General features: G+C 42.6%; 1 protein-coding gene across 1 annotated transcript in view; it reads left to right on the top strand.

Annotated features, from left to right (window-relative positions):
- LOC122574042 (nuclear receptor coactivator 5-like) overlaps positions 1-23,320 on the top strand; it is a 45,901-nt gene that overhangs the window by 705 nt on the left and 21,876 nt on the right. Inside the window, exon 2 of the mRNA XM_043741128.1 lies at positions 1,372-2,192. Coding sequence (XP_043597063.1) covers positions 1,941-2,192 — 252 coding nt within the window. The 5' untranslated portion in view covers positions 1,372-1,940. The remainder of the gene's footprint in view (positions 1-1,371; positions 2,193-23,320) is intronic.

Here is a 23,320-nt window from a genome sequence, read left to right as displayed (position 1 = left end):
TCTGACCAGAGACAAGCCGCAACCCCTTTAGGTCGTAGCGCAGCTGAGCTCGACCGGGCGCGACCCACAACCCTACATTCGCGGTCTGCGGCGTGACCTAACCTCAACTTACCCCACCTTGTGTGAGCTTCGTTGCCACCCTCTCTCCTTCGAAAGGCTGGAACGCCAGGGAGGACTTTACGCACTGGTTTATCGTCTGATTTTACGGCAGTTCGCGCGTCGATTCTCTTCGCACCGCTACATTCTCTTCCGTGTTTCGACAAGGGTGTATAAGGTTCCCGTAGGTCGGAGACACGTCACTTTCTGCGCTAGCCTCTCAAGGTAACGGTTCAGAGCAGCCATAACTTCCGAATGGTCGAGTCTGACCTTGGCAGAGAGGAGTTCCGTGTTATCACTATCATCGGTCCGCCGTCTTCCGCCGGTGACGCGTTAATTAATGATCATCGATTTAACGAATCGAGGCTGACCTTGCTATTGTTCCAACCATCGCCATGCTAACAGTTTGATCGAGTTTGTGGTAGTTTGCGAGAAACTTTATGACATTGTTGATTGACTTAACGTTTAATCGTGTTGCAAAAGAAAATTATTTCTTGACTAGTGTGGATACTTTTCATTGAATTTTTCTATATAATGTTACCTAAAACACAAGTAAGAAAATATCGAAAAAAATTTTATATTCAAATCTAGTGATAATCTGTGTGTAATATTTAAATGATTTTGTATACAAGTTTGAATGAAATTTCTATTGTTGCGGAAGTAATAATTAGTCCACCCAGGCAAGAAATGTAAACCTCTAGCGAAACGTTGATTAGAGCACACAGCAGAACAATAGAGGAACACGTGTCATTGTGTCAAAATAGCTTGGCTCACTAAATTTAAATTGAATTATCCATCGCGACGTATGGTAACGGTGTGGAAATTGAATTTACATCTTACGTAGTTACAGTAGCGTTATATCATATAACAAAGTCTGTGGAATCTCTTAGGTTCCTTTATCGAATAGTCTCTTCGTGCGTGTGTATGTGTGTGTATGTGTATGTGTATGTAACAACATATCCACGGATATTTTCGTACGACGAGCTATTTCAACCGTTAATCTGTTCCATCAACCTTTGACCGATATACATACAATGTAGCGTAAACGTATCATCGTTACAACTTTTTAACTAGTTCAAATAAAATTACATTCTCTACACCCGCTATAACTTGAGCAAAAAGAGCAGAAACCAACCAAATATAATTTCCTGAAATCCATTCGTGACATTCACTAACGATAGTCAAATCCCAAGTAAGAAAGGAAATCTATCAAAAATCTCGGAGCTTCAATCACATTTGAATGGATCGTGCTAACCCTTCACCCTCTGTTTACAGACACTCGAAGCGTTTCGCCAAACGCGTCACCTTCAGCCGCCACTCTCTCGCTACATCCGCTGATCCATCGTCGTTCTGTCGTCTTTAGTCGATCAAATTCCGTGTCAGAGAAGACAAACTCAGCGAAGACGATAACCTACTAAAATCGAGCCGAAGGGAAGAAGCTAAAAGTGAAAATAAAACCGAGAAAGGAAAAGAAACTAGAAGCGAAGAGAAGATATATAAGAGAAAATATAAGAGAAGAAGAGGGTGGTGCGTAGTGGAAGCAGAAGAGTTAGGTCGTGAGGGGTCCAAGAAGCGTAGCGTTTGGGTGTGATGTGGCGGAGCCCCCCGGGGGGCCGCGGGGGCAGGAGGTTCGAGGCAGATCGGTCGTGAGGGCCCCAGGCACGGCTCGGTTGCCCCGCGGCGAGGTCGCCGGAGGGGCGGAGGAGGATATAGGATGGTGTGACCTCCTGCGTTATCCCGCCCGACGCGGAGGTGGTGTTGGAGGTGGCGGTGGCGGTGGTGGAGGAGGCGGCGGTGGAGCCGAGCAGCTGCTGCTCGACTCGCAGGAGGAGGAGCCGACGGCGATGTCGAGGCAGCTTCGCGGTGAACGGGACCACGTGAGCCGTTGCGACCTCCGAGAACGCGACCTCCGAGAACGCGACCTCCGCGACTTTCGGGACCTACGCGATATCAGGGACCCTCGAGATCTTAGGGACTTTCGAGACATCCGGGACATTAGGGACGACAGGGACGACACGGAGAGGAGTCGGGACGATTACCTGGATTACGATCATCATCCTACCGCTGCGTCTACCTCGGCACTCACTAACAATCCGGTAAGTCAATTATTTCTGCGAGTTGTGCCTTGGAATTGAGAGAAAGATGAATTTTATTTGCTTTTAGAAGCGAAGTATTGAAAGTCGTACGACATTTTGCTTTGTTCTTATTAGAATGGGGTGACTTGGACAATAGAATGAATAGTATAAATTGAGGAAATTTAAAATGGTTGCTTTGGTAAGATAAGAGTTCACTAGCATGGTCATTGTGGTAGGTTCGAAGAAACTAGAAAGGAAAGGACCACTTCAGACGGAGGTCAAGGTTTTTGATATCACTGTTGCTTGGATGGTGATAAGCAGTGGGTATCATTATTACAGGAGTAGACTTGAAGGGGCTTGTGTATACGAGGCGTGGAAGGGATGAAGTATTCTAGTTTGTATCAAGGTCAAGGTTTTTGGTGGCATTTCGTAATAAAGGTACGGAGTCTTTCGGGGTAGTTTAGTGTTCTGATTCTGGAAACTCGAATTGAATAATTCTCCTAAGAATCATTTTTCTACAAAAGAAATAATTTTTTTTATATTCAACGAATATAAGAATCGGTTCCATACTTTTTTAATAAAGCTTAACACGAGTTAAGGACGCGAGTAATCTGCATGCCATCTGTGTACACTGTACACGTACAACGAGGAGAACGTCGATGCTGAGTAATTCGAACACTCGAGCTTATCTATTATCGCCGTGGGGACGAAAAGTGTTTGACTTTCTGTTATCTTTCACCACCGATATCGAAATTTTTCAGAAATTTAGAAACTTTCAATGAAATATCTTTAGAGGCATTATGTACAATCCCGAATGTTCAAACTTACTTATACACAGTTCGTAACGTTATCTCTGTGAAACATGGCAAACATGCATCAGAAAGCTGGAAGTTGTTCGTCGTGTCATTGAAATTTACGTTTATTGAATCCCTCGACGACGTTTCTATCCACCTTTATGTCTTTCGAATACAAGGGGTGTGATGGATGTTGCACAACGTGACGCCACGTAGGAAAATTTCAGGAAGCAATATCAACGGATATAAACTGTTTCATATAAAATTACACGAAACACACGGACCACCGTAAAAAGGAAGATAGTCGCGACGTTCGTTTGCAAATACCTCTCTTTAATATTTCGTCCGAGTATTGCGTAACGTTGCGCTACACTACGCTCGCACACCTTTCCCCCGGCCATACCAGCTTTCCATCAACCTCGGTGCTCGTCGATCGAAACGAATTCTATTTTCCATGCTACGATTACCGACTGCTAATCTCGTTATAATTTATACCATCGGTACGGGTACCTTACGCGTGACTTACGTAATAGCATATAATCTATAATATATGTAAATCGAATGTTAATCGTAAATCTATCGAACGTTAGATCCGCGTCAATTTATCATCTAGAGATTAGTACGAAAAAGAAGAGGAAATATTATACTTTTAACGCGTCGAAGGAAGAATTCCAGAAAACTAGTTCACCGAGAAAGGAGAGGAGGGAAAGTCACCTAATTTATTCCGGCTGTGGTGGTTCACGCCAGAAAGAATTGTGAATGCGACAAGAACGAACAGCCAGAGTAAGAAAATGAAAGATGGACGGTATGGTCTGATCAAAGCTCGTCACATCTCGGCCTGTTTCACATCGTCCCTGATATCCAACGCTATTCCAGTGACCAGGCTCTTCATTTAGCGCTTCTGCATCTTTCATAGAGGGAAGCAGCTATAGCTAGGGGTACAAGCGACCACCGCAGCATCGTTGATGCCCCTCATTTGCAGCTGTATTCAGCTGGGTTTGGCTTGCCTTTCTCAGCGACGCCGCTTCCACACCTTCTCCCTCTTTTCTTCTCTTTCTCTCATTCGACGGTCAGAAGTGCTAATGAGGCAGACACGAGATGATGGGGTGGAAAATGGAATCGAGCCTCTTTGGAAGGTTCGTTATTAACCTAGTCTTTCTCACAGTTTTTCTTTATGTCTCCTCTCTCCCACTTCGCTCGCTCTCTCTCTTACATCTCTCTCTCTCTCTCTCTTTCTCTGTGTTCTGCTCTGAATCGTCGATGAAAACGGATGTGATGCGTAAGAAGCAGGAAACTGGACCATGTTTTGTTCGCCAAGCTCGATTCCCAAAGATCGTAATAATGTTACGCACCGTGAAGAGGCCGATTACGATAAAACCAAGTTATTCTCGTTTAGAAGAACGACCACGAAAGTTTTTAATTATTCCACGTCGTGTGCTTCCAATCGAACCAAGTTCCGCAGGCGTGTACTTTTTAACCTGGAAGATTGTTTGGTCGCGTGATTGTGGCAAAAGTTTAGTTCGGTTCCCTCGGCTGAAAGTTTCGTTGGAAGAAGTTTTTAGTTCCTCGTACTACTTCAACTACATAATTTCTCGATAATTCAACGAGTTTTGTCGCGGCAACGGTAGTATATATTTGCAGAGTCGCGCGTTTATTCGCTACGACGCGGCGTGATGATGCAAGAAAATCAACTTGAACGCTCCGCTCTGATTTATTCGTTCGCTTTCTATTCGATATGCAAATCGGTTTACAGCACGCTCGTTACACGCGCCGTGCGAGCGAGTTCTTTCAAAGACAGTATATTCGTTTTCGCGTATACACTCAGGTTCACTGACATTTGCGAAACACCGAAACGAACTATATTTGCATACAGCACTGGCTCAACGATATTAAAACGTTCACGCGTAATTTGTGCGTCATTTCCTTTTTTCTACTGTCAGGCAACGTGATATCGAGCTTCTTTAATCGACATCTTTACGCGTGTTTCGATATCAATCACGAGCGTGTTTATCACCGGCCAACCCTTCACTTATCTCGATCGCGTACCCACCGTTCGCGCACGCTTTATAATCGCGTACACCTATAATCATGCAAATAACGGAGCACGCATTAAAGTGCAACTATATTACTATCGACCGTGATAATCGCGCGAACTTAATCGGAACTTTCCGGTGCCTGTCGTACTGTGTATTGCCAATTATCGATCGTTTTTCAATGCCACAACGTAAAGCACCTACGCGAACCTTAAACGATTGATCATCGTTCATCGCGACATCACAGTGGATCGACTCGTGGAAAGTGAAAATCACTCGATGGTAACGCGACTGGGATTATACACGCGCGTAAACTTTGCTTGGATAATTGGACCAGATAAAATCGTAACCTGGTAACCGATCAATTTAATAGAGTCATTCCGAAATTTCATAGCTGTCTGCCCACGCGTACGTTGGAGCATTCGAGCTGCGAATGCAAATGAAATTTTGCATATTTATGGAATCTACGTTTCGATATGGCTCATGTTAGAGATACTCCCTCGGTTTATTCCACAGATATATGTTTTCCACGCGAATATCTTTAGTTTCGTGTACCGGTAGTATTACTAAAGTTTAAACCACGAGACTATCGTCAAAGACTTTATGATGAAAAAGATGGATAATGCGAGGGGGAAATAAATCTTTATCCGTATACAATAAAAATCCGTTTCTATGAAAGCCATTTATTTGGACGAAATTTCAATTGAAGCGCAACTAAATGAAGTTGTATTGAAACTCTTGTTAAATGAAAAAACCTGTTTCTATTGTATGAACTGTAATTATATAAATTCCTCGTTATCCAGATGTATGGATCTTATTGTAATATACTAGTAATCCTTTATATCGTCGATAATGCGCCTTTGTATATTTATAAAATTTCTAAAGAATAATTTATTATTATTTCTATGATAATCTCATTCTGATGATAAAATCATTTTGATCATTCTGATAGTTTTAATGTTAATAAAACGTAATTGTTAAATTGCTTATGGCGTGTGCTTACGTTTATTACTTACGATTTTTATAAAGGACGAACAATTTTTAAATGCTCGAATAAGTTTACCAGAATGATTTAGCATCCTTTAGTTTTGAAAGTACTTAATAGCCAAGATATCACGATCAGAATCACGAGAACAAGTCGGTATAGAGAATCTCGACCGGAGCGAGATTCAAGATGTCTCATCTCGGTGTACAAACCGTGAAATCGATTAAGTTTCGTGGCGGGATGTTTCAATCCAAGTTATAAGGAGCATGACTGGGATGATCCTCGCTTAACCCAGATCCGTGGCAGGATATATCCGGTCGTTTCGAGTATCCCGGGCCGCGCGACAGGAAAAGCAAAAATGAAAACTTCTATTCGTCACGGGATCGAGTCGGGAAATTGCCGATGCCTGTTGGGTAGAAATACTCGACCATCTTGCTCAAAATACACTTTACCATCTGTTTTCCCACTTGAGCTATTGACGTTCTGATGTAAAATGTTTCTTTACTTTTCTATCATAAAATTGGAGAACATACTTCTAAAATATGATACAATTCTCATAAAATGTTCTCAAGTATAGGAAAATGTAGAAAAATTCAGATGATACACTTTTAAAACGGGATACAATTTTGATAAAAGATTCCTAAAGCATTGCTTAGAAATTTCAATACTAAGAAAAGGTTGAAAGAATGTCGCGAGATGCGCGTGTAACGTGTGGAACAATTTTTATAAAACACATCACTCAAAAAAATCCAGTAGAAATTAGAAGATGGATTTTTCAGGTATGTTAGAGTTTTTATAAAAAGTTGCGAGGATTTTATTTGGGAATTCCAATCATAAAGAAGGCTGAGAAGAAATCGTTATACGTACCTCCAAAAAAAGGAACACTTTCTTTTTTAATTTCAAGAATATTTCGAAATTTCAATTGTAATACTAGTCATGGAAAAATCGGAGAATGCACTTCTGCGTAAAGTAGAGTTACAATTCCTCCAAGAGGTACCACGAGTATGCTTAAAAATTGCAGGAATGTCAACTGCTTTTCATGCTCGTTACACGGAAACGGCGCAAATCGTTCCCATGAACATTTTCCTCGGTCGTAAATGTTAAAACCGGAATATCTGTGCGACTTGTGCGTCATTTCCACGATTTAGCAGAAATACGCAAAGTCGCTTATATTACGATCTAAAAAGCACATATGTATAACTGTTTGCGCTTTGTCATTAAACTCACACGAAACTGAAAACCATTAAAGTGGGAGAAAAACGTTTCCTTCCATTTCTCGATGCTGGAAAAATGAAAAACGCTGCTTGGTAACGGAGAGGTGTACGCTGGGTCTCAAGCATCAGGAACGTGACACCGACCACCTGAAACGTCGGCTACGCCCACGTGTGCCTACGGAGCAAGTTCACCGATCAGCAGATCTCATCTCCGCGAACGGTGGGATCGATTATCGTGCGCCAGATAGTCCCCGAAGTGCGTCACACGCTAAAAGATTCAGAAGCACCGGGCACATAAATAGCTTCTGCTTGACCGGGCCGAGTGTGCAGTGTGCAGGCTGCATCGATCTAACTGCATCATTCGACGCAACGGAGCACGTACCGGACGCGTAAACTGGAAAATAGCGGCTTCGGGGCCCGATAGATATAGATGTATTTTCCTCTCTAAAAAACACTTGGCTAAAAACTATACGCCATATGGGGTGTAAAACAGTAATACGGAACTATGATACCGACTGTTTGAAATTCTGTCCGATTCGTATCGATCGATATCCTTTGCGAAGTTTAGATAATGTCATATATACTTCAGCTATTTATACAGTTAGTACCAAGGTGTATAGTAAAGTTTACCGAGGCACGAAGCACCGAAGGCACTTTTCAATATTTTCTTTGATGATCTACAACTTGAAAACTAGGATACGTATGATATATGACTATGTAACACTTTCTGCTTACTTCAATGTATAGATCGGCGCTCTGAAATATTGACATGCATTTATAGATCACCTAGTATGGTAAAATGACGATCGATATAGAGAGAAGAGTAAAGACGTCTCCTTGTCTATATATCTTTGTATGTTCGTATACATATAAGAAGCGGTACAGACACATACGTATACATACACACACACATCGATCCGTGGACTTCTTCGGGCTAGTGGGTCTCCGATGGTTGGTTGCTGGGAGTCTCCAGACCCGGTTCCATCGAATATAGGTCAGTGTACAAGCTGCCAGGAGCAAAAGAGCAGCTCAGACTTTTAGCCGTGAGCGCGGCAAACGATCGTCCTGCGTCGGAGCGAGGTAGAGCGTGTGCTTGTCTGAAGGAGTCTGCTAACGGCCAAACGGGTTTGCACGCCCGTGTTCCCTTCCTTCCTCCTTTTTTCCCCCGTTTCCTTTCTACCGAGAAAGGATTCCTCCTTCAGGCGTGTCTCTTTCTCTCTTGCTCCCTCTTTATCTCTTAGTGTACGGCGCGGAGCGAGAAGGACCCTCCCGGACCGATTCACTGTCGAAATTATTGTTAATGGACCACTCGCGGTGTGCGTATACATATATCGGTCTGGTGAACCGGTCGCTTCTTTTTCGGGCCGCAGGAATCCGTATAATGCATCCGCGGGGCCGAGCGTCTTTCGCGTTTAGTAATTAAACGTTCCTTTGTCTCGCCCTTGATCTTGTTTCGTCCACGCCATTTTTTCGCCTGGATACCGTTCCGCGGTATCAAATGACGGTCAGATGGTTTTTCAGTTACGATACGAGGCTTTGTAATCACCGGTTGATTTCTTGTTCTCGAAACGAATTGCTTTCTTTCTTTTCATCGATCACAAAGAAAAAAATAAAAGAACGAATAAGCCTTCTTGGAACAAACGGTAACTCGAAATTTTCCGTACTCGACTGTTTCATAATGCAACAAAAGAGCTCGAGATCGCCTGGAGATCGTGGCGATAAAAAATTCAGCGACAAATTCAGCGGTTCTACCTCGCGAGAAGAAAGGGAAGAATGGAGAAACGAAAAATGGAATGAGCGTGGAATGGAGTGAACGTGGAGTGGAAAGAAAGAAGGATAAAAAGGAGGAGGCAAAGCAATATAGAGCCGCGGGACGTGATCGGGAGGCAAGTCCCGGGGGCCTTTGTTGTCCTAGGCTGGTAGAGGCTTTGGTCTGCTTCTAGACTGTGTTTTGTTACAGCACGCCATACTTACACTCTTTCTTTCCTTCCTACATCGCGCCGCTCCTTAAACACGTTTCTAAGCGAGCATCCCCGAGTCTTGCGCTCCTCTCCGCTTCGTCCTTCGCCGTCTTTTCGCCCTTTCGTTTGTTCGCACGCAGACAAGCGTGCAGGCAACAGCGTGAAGCCGCTAATATAGAAGCAGACAGGCGCGACTGCCTCGTGAGGAGGAGACCCCGAGCGCAAATCGTCGTCGGCGACGATAACTGCTTATGCTCGGAGCGTGTACACCTGCGGAATTAGTCGCCAAAGGAAAAAAAAAAGACGTAGACTCAGACGACTGTTGGTTCGAAGCCGCGTGTCTCCGAAATTGCAGAATTATTATCCTTCTCGGAAAAGAGCCAACGAATGTCGCCAGCTCGTATCGAGAAATTGGAAGAGGAAACGCGAAGAAGGAGGCCAAAGAAAGAAACGAAATGAGAAAGAAACGACGAGCATAGACGGATGAAGACCGACCGTGTTCGAGGAGATTTCTCGAGAACTTTGTGACTTCCCTTTTCTGATTGCTGCTCTTCGACCAACGAGGAAAAGAAGAAAGGAACACGAGCAAGGTCTCGTGCATCCCTCTCTTTCTTTGCACCTGATCGAGACGAGCCCCTTCAGCCCGCTTAATTGGAAAGATCCACGAAGATCGAGCATTGTTTGCGGACACGAGTCGCGTGAAACACGCGAACCAAGTATTTCTACGCTAGAAGGCGGCTGATATTCGAGACTCATGGTCCGTTGAATCGTAGTCCGAGAACGTAATAGAAGTTAACGCCCTGGGTACACTCGATAACACCGGCGAGCGATCTTGGAATAATTATCGGAGGGCAGGTGGCGCGACACGCGAAATTGGAGTTTCCGGTCTGCCTGGAATGCCATCCGGCTGAACGCGGAATAATACCTGCGACACCGTCACCACCGCTGCAAATGCAATTCCTATGTTGAGGATACGTCGATTTGGAAATAATTGAATGGATGTCTTGAATAATATCGAGATTATTGTCCTTGTTTCAATACGGTCGATCGAATTAATAGAACGCACTAAAACATTTCACTTTTCCATCATAAACGATAAATTGTTCTTGGCTGTTTAAATGATTCCAGTTATTTCTGACTGTTCAAACGATTAAATACGTAGACAATTGCGTCAAATTGATTTGCTATTGCACCATGCTACGAAGAAATTCGTCATAGAATTTCTTTCATCGAAGAGCTCCGAATACGATAGAAAATGTCTGAAACGAATCACTGTGTATCCGCCTATTATACGAGGTCACGTTAAAATCTTGAAGACGCGTCCATTTACAATTAGATTTATGTTTCTCGTGAAACAAAACAAGTTCACTTGGAAAAAAGCTGTTTTGAACAACGAATATTTCGGAACGTAATTGTTCGTACCTCTCAGTTCATCACGAAATGTAAGAAATTTCGAAGGAATTTAATTCCATAGTTAGAAACTGATTTCAGAACAGGAAGAACAATGAAAGTACTTACTTCTCGAAGACAAGAGGAGTTTGAAATCTTGTTTATCTTGAAAATCAAGGCTGAACATCTAGAGAACGTGTATTACTTGGCCAGAAAGATGGTTTATTATCGCAGAAGCCATTACTTCTATTCTGGTCTGTGTTTATAGCAACCAGAAGTAGGAAACTTACTCGAGACGATGTTTTCGAGCTGTCCGTTACCGTAGGAAAATTTTAATGCTCATTTTCTCGAAAACGAACCATTAGAAGGAACAAGTATATTCCTAGTTTCTCTCCTAGTTTCCGTCCTCCCTCCTGTTTCTCAGACATATTATTTAAAGCTTCGCGATCGTTTCCTCGTTCGCCAGGCTCAAAGATAGAACTCATACGATAAATCCACCGTCACGATTCACTGAACTTCCGTTTGCTCCTTGCGTCGGCCGATAAATCATTGCTCGTGTTTCGGATTCGATTATTGGTGGATTGGTTGCACAACGAATTTTTTCTTCTTCCCCTCTAGGTCGCCAGGTTTCTGTAAGAAACAAACGTTACAATTATGTATATCAGATATCGTCAGGGAAATAAATCTCGTGCAGAGTTCGGAAAAAACAAGGAACAATAGAATGGCGAAAGGTTGAAGATTAATTAACTCGTCGAACGTCCCATTTATCCATACTTCAACAATACATAACTCGTTAAAACCTAGCAATTATCATGGCGAACGTGTCCAGGTTTTAAAGTGGCATCTAGAGCAGAGATGGTCAGATTTTGTAGGTGAGAGCGGTCGTAAGTAACGCATAAATAAAACATGATCTCTCGCGTTTGCGTGATACGCCACAGCGAGTCTGGCGTGCAATAACAAATCAGAAAACGTGGAGAAGAAAAAAGATGAAGACGAGCGGAGAAAAATGACGAGACCAGAAGAAAGAAAAAAGTTTTTCGCTGGCGAGAATCTACCCGGTAGAAGAACCTACCCGATAGACAAAGATATAAAGAGTGGGAGAGGATCGTTGTAAGGTGAGAGAAAGAAGGACAAGGCATCCGGGGGATCCTTACGTAAAATATCGCGCGGCTATCCGCAGGACGGTCGGCCGAATATTATTTCGCCTCGTAAAGATCCTGATGAGCGTCGGACCAGGATTATTTAATGACGCGTGTATCTCCACGTCGTTGCACGGAGCTCGTCCATGCCAGGTATAAAGGTATAAAGGATAAGTAGGGTGAGAGTCGTCCAGAGACGGGGGAGAGTATGGCGAGTCCTGGCAGGTATGTGAGTGCTGTGTCCGAGTACGTTCACCAATACAACAATCGAACGTAACACAACACAAGTCTGGCAACTCTGGTGAGATTTACGCGTGTATGAGTGGGTGGAGAATCGTAGATGCACGCAGCATAGTTGGACGACGAAGCCTTCGAGATCTTCACGACTTGAAGCTCGCGGCAAATGACAGGGGATCTGGAGGGTTAACTGTCCGTCCTTTTCTATCCGCCGCAACATCGATACCAAAGTATTCCTCGAGAAGTCTCTCTTTCCATACGGTGTATCCATCTTCTCTCTGTTCCCCTCTAACGCGAACAGTCCTTTCTCAGGTAAATCGAAACAGGTACCAGCATCACCGACGTTTTTACCAATACCAAGAGACCAACGGAGATCCTTTTGCCGAACGTCGATGTACGAAGAATGGAGATGGAAGGGGAGGGAGAGAGAGACAGACAGAGACAGACAGACAGACAGAGAGAGAGAGACAGAGAGAGAATTCAGGATGGATGAGGGGGCGTTTTTCGGTTCCACCCGCTCGAACGTCGATTTTTAGCGTGTGTTTACCGCTCATAGACGCAACGTACCCTACCTGTGCTAAAAATATATTCGTACACGCAGAAGGAAGAATTCTCTCTACCTGTGCGAAAACATTTTCTCACGACGAGTCCGGTATTGTTCGTTTATTAGCGCGATATTCATACTTGAATCCCATTTTTAGGTCAGGGCTCGGAATGGCAGGAAGCAATTTTTTTATTTGATAGAATGGCACTTTCGAGTAATTATATGGCGGAGGAATATAAATTACAACCGGCACTTATAAAGCCCGGCGATTGTAAAATCATTATCTATCCTGGCTTAGTATCTTTTATTCGGTACGTTGTTAAAACTTTTCGTTCTATTTTATGATACGTTAATGGTACAATTCTGTCATCTTTGACGAATTTATCGCGATCGTTTGTATCGAGATACGAAGATGCTCGTTACTCGTTATGGGAGAACATAGCTGATGTATCGATGGCGAGCTCGTGGATCCGGAAAGACTGGCTTATTTATAGACGATGGGGTTCGAATTACTTCACCTGTCCGGCACAGTTCTTGTCAAACTCGTTGCGCCCGACTTTACAAAGCTCTGCTCGGTTCGCTTCCGAACGAGAAGAAGAAAGACCCTCGATGGCCCGCTCTGTACCTCGCTCCAAGATACCACGGGTACTTTATCATAGAAAATCTTGGTTCTCTTTTTTACTTGTAGTTGAGAACGCTAGGGAACACTGCTACCTGACGTCTCCAGGGATGTAGGATCTTCGAAGGAAATCTCTCTCGGAGAAAAGAGAAACGTTCAAAATGGACATTAGTGACACTTCATTAAGATAATTCCGACGAATCCTCGTTTCTATTCTTCCCCTATTCTTCTCCCCTACTATTTTCGAAATAATGGAAGTTCAATGTATAACAAAGACGAATAACTTTAAGCTTGGATAATTTGCGATTAATAAACGCGCTTTCTCAAAATCTTTTCGTCTTAAATCGATTCTTAAACAAACAATCACTCACATGCATGATTTCGTTCGCCGTAAGACGAGGAAATACATAACGAAAAAACCTCAAGTATATTTAAGAGCAATGGAAATTATTCTTTGCTACCTATACGTACCGAGGGTAAACCAAGTTCCATGATATTTTCTGAATTTTCAACTCATTTTACTAAAAATTGCGTATTTTGTAGCTTTCTTTCGACTCGGACGAGAATGTGAGTGTATTTATTGAATTCGTTAGCCAGTAGATAATATCAGTTTGCAGTCCAAACGGAAGCAGAAATCCGTCGGAACCACGTAACGAGCATTATCGTGCGGCTAGATCCTCCTAGATTCTAGGACAGGTTTCGCTAATCTAATTCATTTCGTGGAACAGATTATCCGTCTACGTGTATGTACGTCCACCGTTCTATCCGTCTAACTGAAACGCAGCTGTGTATAGTTTGATGAGGATGCCTGGCATGATAATTATTAATCGTTCCACGGTTACGATGGGAGGGTGTTGCTTCGCGAAAAGAAGAGTGAAATGGGCAGAGAATGGCGTGAGTTAACGGAAGGTGGGAGACGAGGTGTACGCTGTGCACGAAAATTGGTCGGTGACTAGCGGACGAGACGGATAGCTCGCGAGCAATTTGGCGGCTGGTAACGAAGGGCCTGCGAAAACAAAGGATCGTCCTCGCTCCGGCCAATTGTTGCATTATTCATGCGTTTCTAGCAAGAAGCGGTCGTAAGCCATGCCCAGCCCCGGGACTGCTCTTCTCTTCCCTTTTCTCGCCCCTCCTCTCTCTCCCTCTCTCTTTCTCTTTCACTTTTTCTCTCATGAGACCACAATTCCTTTTTTTTCTTTTTTCTGCCTTCGAAAATTCATTTTGTTCCCGTTGGCTGCTTTAGACGCACCATTAATGCGCCAGCAGCGTACGGCGAGGGCTACCTCGATTACGAACTCGAGACTAGAAGACCTTCGAGCTGGAAACTAGTTCCCTTCCTTGTCCCAGAGGATTGTGTCAAAAATTTAACTGGGATACCTACCAGGCTGTATCGAGCCTTTATCGAGGTTCTATGTATCGGATGTACGAGGGAAAAGAAAGAATTCTCCGTGGTGTTCTACGGGGCAGTCGGTTGTTAACATCATTAATATCATCAGGGATCATTTGTAGAAGATCATTTTGTAATTACCTAATTCGTTCAACTCTTATCGTAAAAACGCTGTTAATATACTCAACATTGTACTTGGATATTTTCAGTTAATTAACAAATGTACTTGTTTTCGACGAAACCAATCTGAAATTTTAGAACATTACGACTTCTTTACAGACACGGAGACAAATGTATCTCTATTGTTATGGATTAACGGAAAGCAGTCTTTCTCACAAATTCTCTTCACCAAAAATTCGGTATTGGAAGGCTTTTAACAAAATGAATTCAGGTAGAATTCTGCTAGCTTAGAAAATTCTTTAGTCCAAGATCTGTTAAAGCGAAGGAAATTTCTGTTAAAATATTTCTGAGTGGCACTAATTTCCATCTAATAACCCTATCACTTCGGAAACCTTTGTAATTAAAGATCCATCAAGGTAAAGCAAATTTCTATTAATACTTCCATATTACTGGTGTCGAGCTAATAATAAAATTAGAAAGCCAATGGTTCGATATACGGAACAGTAACCAGGGAAATGATTCGAAATTTCCAATAATCCGAGAATTCTAGAGTTAATGTACTTTGCCCTTTCTCGAATACGATCGCGTTCAGTACCTTCTTCTGAAAAACTTTATGTTCCCAGTTCACACGCGTCCAAAGTGGACCGCGTCGGAATGAAATCACTCGTTCTTTGGGTTCATTTAGGCCGGTTAAATTAATTAATAAGGCTGATCTGTTTCTTGTGCACCGGTTGCTGGTCTCTAAGCTGGGTTTTGCGTTACTAGAGGCCTTTGACGATGCGGTACGATAAATATGTAGCAGCGTCTCGTCCTTTTCCTCCGCATTCCTGGCCCCGGTTTCGTGCCACCCTCTTCCCAGAAACCGCGACTTCGAAACGCAAGCGTACTATGACAAAAAGAGCGATCCTGTCCGTTCGTCGCGGTATTTCGATCGCCTAGAATCGAGAAAAAGAGAGAGACAGACAAAGAGAGAAAGAGAGAGAAGGAGAATCCTGGTTAAGCGGCTTTCATTGCCGCAATAAGAATTCCAGAGGGTCGTTAAGCTCGCTGAAATCCGCGATATAACTTTCTAGGAACTTCTAGGAATCGGCGGAGGACGCTCGAGTTGCGCGTTCTATGAAAGAGAACGCGAACTCCCGCAAAAAAATGAGACTTCTTCGCCCGAGGATTGGTTCAAAGGATTATTGTAGCTCCTGATGATTTTCGCTAGCTGGAATTGGAGATGTCTTTCTGCTGGAATTCAAGTAAATTAAATGTTGGGTTTGGTGGAGATAAGGGAGACACACTGAAAGTTTTAGGTGATTGCCGATGGCAGTCTGCTATTCTAGAATCCATCAAGAAAACGAGTCTTCTTCATTGGAAGGTTGAACGAGAGGATTATTGACAATTTTCGCCATGCTCGTTGACTGGAAAAATTAGAATCTTCGAAAGAAGTTGGATGAGAGATTTTGGGATCGATGATAGTTTATTATTTTAGTATCCATCAAGCGTGAAAAGACTAGAGAAGGCACGGTTCCTTCAAAGCTGTTTAACTTCGAATCGCAGTCGCGAGCTCATTCTACTCGAGCTCGCTCGAAAAATCAACGATTCCACGTGGAATTCAGCCAAACGCCAAACATTTGAATTCCACCACGAAGAAGCTTCGATATCGATTATCCTGCGAATGCTGGCCTCCATTCTCCTCTACTTCCACCTTATTCTACCCGAAAGGAGTCGCGCCGCGACATAATTCTCGAATCTCTCTTATTCCACTTCCAGTACCCTGACGTTGGAACTCGCCCGAAAGGGTGGGGAAAAGATCGAGATTATTTAACGTAGCTAAGTTAGCTCGAGATAATTCCTTCGTAGCACGAGCACCGATAAAACCGTAATTTACTGTTGCCTGGTGTTCGCAGATTATGTAATTTCTACTCGTTGGCGCGCGAGCCATCCACGAAGCGATATACGGACTAGAAGAATGATTCTATAAATTGCCGTGGTATCTTTATTGCCTCAGCGCGTACTCGATCCAACCGATCTCTTTTCTTTCTGTATCTCTTCCTCTGTACTCTTCTCGCGAGTCACGATTTCGCGAGATCGAGGAGCGAAGAGAACGTCGTTTAAATTCTACCGCGTTAGATCGCGACCGATTTAAGATAACTTAGCATCGGGAAGTCGTGGCTCGAGAAAGAGAGAAGAGGCCAGGCTCCTGTGGCGAGACATTTGGCGGTTTAAAAGGTTACTCCTCGTCGTTGTAAATAGTTTTCGTCTCCGCCTCTCGTTTAAGTAGCGCAAAACATCGAGACAGTGTTTTTCGTTACCTTAAAGCGTCGGTCGGTACGAAACAGCAGGACGCTTGGCGATAGGAGCGGGAAGGGAGGAAAGGGGAACGGTATATATCCAGGTTAATAAAGAATTTATGCTCCTCGTTATCGGCATGATTTTCTACGAATGAACGTTGATTAACTGGCTGGCGTAAAAAGCTAGAAAACCAGATAGCCCGGCAACGCGCAGAAACCGATTAAACGAATTCATGAATAAATTGAGAGAGCCCGACGCACCTGCCTCCTTCTCTCTACTCCTGCACCTTCCATCTTGAAAGAAACGTAACGTCGTTGGTCTTGCCATGGCGAATTTGTTAATAATATGTTAGACGCGTAAAATATGAATTAATATTTAATGCAAATCATTGACGTGAGAATGAAAGTCGCCCGTATACGTTCGTTTCCGTCGATGAAGATTTGAATGTAGCGATTGACACCTTTTTGGAAACTGCGTGACTATTCCGATTTTGACCTGACGCACGTTGTTATTTTTACTAAGCGGAATATCGCATATGCACGATTATTTTTGACTAGAGAAACTCGCATAAATTATATAAGCCGAGGAACATAAATTCAGGAGAAAATGAAGATCTAAAAGTAGAGAAAATTTTCTACGTGGAGAAAAAAAGGAACGGGAAGGAATAGACTCGCTGAGTACGTTTGTATAGCGACTGCTGTTGATTTTGAGACATGTTTCTAAACACATGTGTAGCACTCATGGTCTATTGCATTCTGAAGGGGCGTGTTGCGGATCTCGGTATCCTGCAGCACGTTGACGCCATTACTATCTCTTTTTCTCTTCTCTAACGAATTTATTCCATATGGAAAACACCATTACGTATTTTAGAGTGTAGACAGTTCGCGTGAGAGATCCGTATCTTCGCGAGGTCGACGATCCATATCAAGTATTTATCGGATTTCACTCCTTCGTTTCCATTTTTGCAATTCCAATTTTAAAGGTGCATAATTTTGTTAACCGAAGACAAAGTTTGAACTTTCGTAAAACGAAGACGAAGTATCGTTAACAAGGATCGGAAGAACGATTTGGAAAATTTGTGTGTCAAGTATCTCTTGAATATTGATATACATTAAAATTGAGCTGAAAAGTTATACGAGCTGGTAATCGATGAGAATTAATTGCGAGACACCCGGTACACGCAGGCTGTGGAGCAATGCGTGAACTGTGGTCGACGAAGAAACGATTCACGGGACTGGATTCGCCGGGCGGGGGCCGTTAATGAAGATAAAAATCTAATTAGCTGGCCATAAACGAACACCGGGAATTTTTAAGGTCGTTCAGCCGACATGTAGCCAGGCGCAAATTCATGAGCTTCCTCTACGAGCTCCATGGTAAAGAGGATCTCTTTCGACGCTGACGTCACGCGGGTGAGAATGCGGTCAGTCCGGATGGGACCCCACGATAGTCCTAGGTGTACGCCAGTTGAAGATGCGATTAAAACATTCGTCGCAACGAGCAGGAAAATTTTTATATCGCGCTCCATGCGATGCAAAAGCCGCCAACTTTAAGGAAAGCTCCGCTAGGAATCTTATCGAGTATAATTTATAGTGGAAGGGAAATTTAAAAATTTGCAGATCAGGGTATTTTGGGGGATTCGAAAATTTCGATATTTGGCGATTTAGGGCTTTAAAAGTTTGAAAAGTTGGACATTCGCAAATTAAAATACGTTAGTTTGGTTTTGTTCGCATTCAATAGTCAAGGATAAGGAAGCTTAGAAATTCATGTGATGCGTACGAGCTTTTTTCTTTTCTTTCTTTAATTTATACTTTACAATTTGTATTTTATACTTTTACAATTTTTCCAGCTGGACATTTGGTACGAGTTGTCGAACATTATAACGTAGAGAAAATCCCGTATCCTCGCCGAAAAACTCCGAATTCCTTACGTCAGTTTAGATATCGCCCTACCCTCGCCAAGAAATTTAACCCAAAGAAAATACCGAGCCGTTGCCGAGAAACTCCAAATATTTTACGTCAGTTCAGGTATCGACTCACCCTCGCCAGGAAATTTGAAAATTTAAAAATTCCAGTCTACAAACATTCTCTATCATCTTCCGCCGTATTCTAATCCACGTCTAAATACCAATTCATCAGCCTTCAACGCTCGCCCGTATCCAGCGTCTAATAAACTTTAGAAGCTAACGCTATAAGCGCATCGTAGCCGCTCGAATGAATATTAACCACTCGAACGGGAGGGGAATGAAAAAGACAGACACGTTTAGGAAACGATTATCGGCATTTCTCTCCGTCGTTTCTTCCGGCATGTCAAGAATCTTAATCCCAAAAGGGGAACACACGGTTAAAGTGGCTCTAGGGACGCCCTTGTCGGACCTTATTAAGTACTTAGAGAGCATAAGGGACTTCTTGCTACTCAGGTCCCTGTTTAACCGTGCTCGAATTACCTTCTGTTACCATGCTGTGGCTGTCGGCCGAGTGTACGAGAAAAAACCGAGGAAAAGAAGGAGAGACAATCGCCTTACCCAAATTAATAGGCGGAAATACAAGCAGCAGGATTATTTCGTGTCTCGCCGTTATATTCGAGCACCAGCTCTCTCGACCAGGTGTCGATGCATCGCGTGAACTACCAAGACTATAGTTTCATGGAACACATGCGGCAAACGTTGTTTCGTGGTTCAACCGAACTCGTAATAACCAAACTTTCGTTTTACTCGAAACATCCAGGTATAACTTTGAACTTTGAAGAAAGAACAAGTGTTGTTAGGGGAAGAATGCGTTTCTCAAGTAGCCATCTTGTGAAGTAACTTTCGTTTTAAAGGACGCAGGATATAGAATATTAATTGTTGAATAAAGAATGTAAGTGAAGTTTTACGGCTATCTAGCATCTGTATAAGTTAGAAGTTTAATCTTTAAGGATTGGTTTGACAACTTGGAGCGATTTTGCGATACAGTTGCTTTAGGACCTTTTCTTGCGCTATGATTTAACAAATAGTCATATCGGTGAGCCGATTAAGCTAGAGATTATAGGTCGTAAACTTTTCCCTTATAATTTCGAACTCTTAAATGAAATAGGGTAGTCGGATGATTCGTAGTTTATAAAATTCCGTTTGCTTTACTGCCAGTCTTGTTAATCTTATGTGGGAGAATTTCCTAATGCTAGGTAATAAATTGTAACTCATGACTTGTAATGTTTGTTGGATAATAGTAGTTCAATTATACAAGAGATCCCAGAGAATAAAACAGCAAACATAGAGATGAGTAGCCATCCAGTTGCCCACACTCGGGTTAAACAAGATAGGAATAATTGTCTCTTAAAATAAAATAGACGTCTCTTCTTTGTATATTCATACGTAGACAGGAATAATCAGACTCCTCGTGGAAGATAACCTCTCTAGACTAGCAGCAGACAATCCAGGAATAAATATTCATTGTGAGAGCTTCACGCCATTATTACGTAACAATCCTTTCCTTGCTATCCCTCTTTTTATATATAGACAGAGCCAGGTATGCGGCGACGAAACATTACTATTTTTTAAGAGACCTTCTTTTTTTTTTTGCATCTCTCGAATCGTCTGGTCGTTCGCGCGGCCAATAAACGACTCAACCAAGTGGATCGAGAGAAAAGAAAAAAAAATTCCAGCGTCTCTGTTAAGAGATTTGTTTCTCCAAAAAATAGAGCACCATTCGCTATGTGTAGCCGGATTCTGCAGCAGCTGAACGGCTATTGGGGCGTGTTTTAACGGGGTTGCATCGGAATAATAAAGCGTGGAAGGGGTGATCAACAGCAGGCACGCGCCATTGGCTTGGAAGAACAACCCTTCATCGGTTTATCCTCGGCTTTCCAGCCCACGAACGATAATCTCGACCCCCTTCGGCGAAAGAGACGGTTTTCTCTCTGTCGTCTTCTGTACGAGCATCGACCGTTCGTTGTGTTCCTTCTGTTGCGTGTTCTCGCCACGTACGAAGGCTGGTGAACCCTTTGGCGACGTTACGGTTTCTGTGACATAACGCCTTATCGTAATTTTCCCATCCATCTTGATACACGTTGTTATTTACAAGGACGATCGAAGTGTCAGTAGAACAGAGAGAAGATCGATCGTTATGCAAATTGTTACCATTACGCAATTCCACACAGTAAGACCTGCGGATATTCATGCAAATTTATAGTTTCATTCAATAAAATTAATTTATATTACAAATTTATATTACTAAGTGGCTATTTTTTCACCTATTAATCGTTTCCCGTTCTTTAAGCCATTTTCGTCGGAATCGTATATTTCTATCTTTAGAAAATTTCGTAATTCTAGAGAAACAAAGAAAGGATCGTAGTTGATATAACGCGTTTCCTCGTTTCAACGTTATACTATAAATTAAAATTCTCCTTTCGATTGAAACGAGAATTGGACACAGATAAAAAAAGTTCGAGGTCTTAAAGTACACTGCGCGGGATACTTTATATATTTCTGCATATTCTGCGTATTTTTAAATTTCCCACAAACGTGCCGAAATCTCCAATTTCATTATCGATACGTAATTTACATAAAACATTCACGGAAACTCTGGAGGAATTTAAATGAATTTTCGGTGGAATATATAATAGTTACGGACACAGTAATTGGAACCGGCGGATAGAACAAAGATTCCTTGTCGGCATTTACCTCCACCAGCCAAGATGGTATACCGGTCAGGTCACCGGTTTCCTAGTTTATCCACCATAATACCTTCTCCTCCTGCACCTACATAAATCTACCGGCTCCCAATATATATACGCGCACCACTGGACCAGACGGTAATTCCATCTTCGTGTCGTTTTTCTTTCTCGCTCCTCGCCGTCCTCCTTCCTTTGTTCTTATACCTGAACAATGGTCGAAAGCTGGCCAGGAATGAAGTTATTGGAGGATTTTTCTTCGAGATGGATTTTTACATCGATTTTTCGGTGAACATTTGCTGCCCGTAATTTCGAGGCTCTCCTTAACGACGAGAGAAAGGGATGATGGTCTCATTGGAGAACGATTCATCTCCACTCGAATCACTTTGTCGATACGTTACGACGTTTTATTGCTGGTGACGTTAATCGAGCCTTACGTATTCCCTTTATATATTGGCAACCTTCCACGTATACTCGCATGGACATGTTTCGTCCATGAGCGAACACGACGAATGAATCATCCTCCTGACAAGACCAGACACGTGATTCTCTCATTATCTTGAGGCATCGTTACCATATATTAGGCTGATGCATATGAAATGTTGTCTCTGCCGGGTTTGAATTTGACGGCCCATTAAATTTTGTCCTAACGTCAATTATTAAGCATATTACGGAAGAATGTATTTGGCGCAAATGACGTATATTCAATGCGAGGAAGACTTATAATAGAATTGTGAGAAGCTTATTATTGACCGTCATGAATAATTGGAATTTCTCTCGTCGGTTGAAACGTTCTGTCTATCATTTCTTTTACTTTAGAAAATACATTGAAATATTTCAAATTTCTCGCGTTTTCCATGCTAAGTAAGCAAAACTATATTCTACAGTCTGTTACGTACATAACTGTAATATTTGGGTAACGTTAAAGACATCTTCCATTCCACCTACACGATTTTTTAACGCGTAAATCATTTGACAAGCTTGTTGCAAAAATGTTTCCATTATAAGAAACTGATAATCCCGGAATAACGGAATTAATCATCGGAGAAGTGCACGGAGTAACACGAAAATTACTTTGATCAAATATAATAATTTCGAGGAAACTACGCGTGACTATATAGTTTTATTGAAAGAAAGCTAGTTTCATATGCATCATCCTAATAATAACGAATGGCGTTGTTCGAATCAAAATAGCTGCGAATCTTGCGGTTGCCGCCAGATTATTCTACGGAGGATGATCCAGAGGTCTCGTAGACGCCGAAAAACATCTGTGAATAGAAGATCTGTTTGCAGATTTGGTTTGCCGGTAGCGATGCACAAAGACTATCAAGGAAGCTAGACGAACGAAACAATAGTGCAGAGAGCTAGAGACGAATAGTAAAAGGGCAGTTCTAAGACGGTCAGACCGGTAATTTGGTCGTCCATCAGATGGCGTCTTCGTGACCAACGAATATTATGGTTGTGTAAAAGTCTCGGTTCGAAATTCAAATTCAACTGCACGAATCTGCGTAGTGGAACCGTAGTAAACCGTGTATAGCTCGCGGCTACTTTTCTACTAAATCGTTTTGATTATACTCATTACCCGAGGCCTCGCCACGGTATTCTTTCTTCCATTTCGAGGTTAGACAGAAGGAACCTTCGTGTTCCATTATTCCCGGAAATCGTGGGCCAGAAATCGACCTGATAGGTCGTACGAGTGTATCATTTTATAAAGCGGCATTCTACAATGCCTGACCATACGAATTCGAGTCGGAACCACGGAACTACGTCGTTCTAATGGATTTTTGAAGTTCTCTCTTC

This window comes from Bombus pyrosoma, linkage group LG13 (assembly GCF_014825855.1).
Source record: "Bombus pyrosoma isolate SC7728 linkage group LG13, ASM1482585v1, whole genome shotgun sequence".
NCBI lineage: Eukaryota > Metazoa > Arthropoda > Insecta > Hymenoptera > Apidae > Bombus > Bombus pyrosoma.
This window is presented reverse-complemented; position numbering and strand designations above follow the sequence as displayed.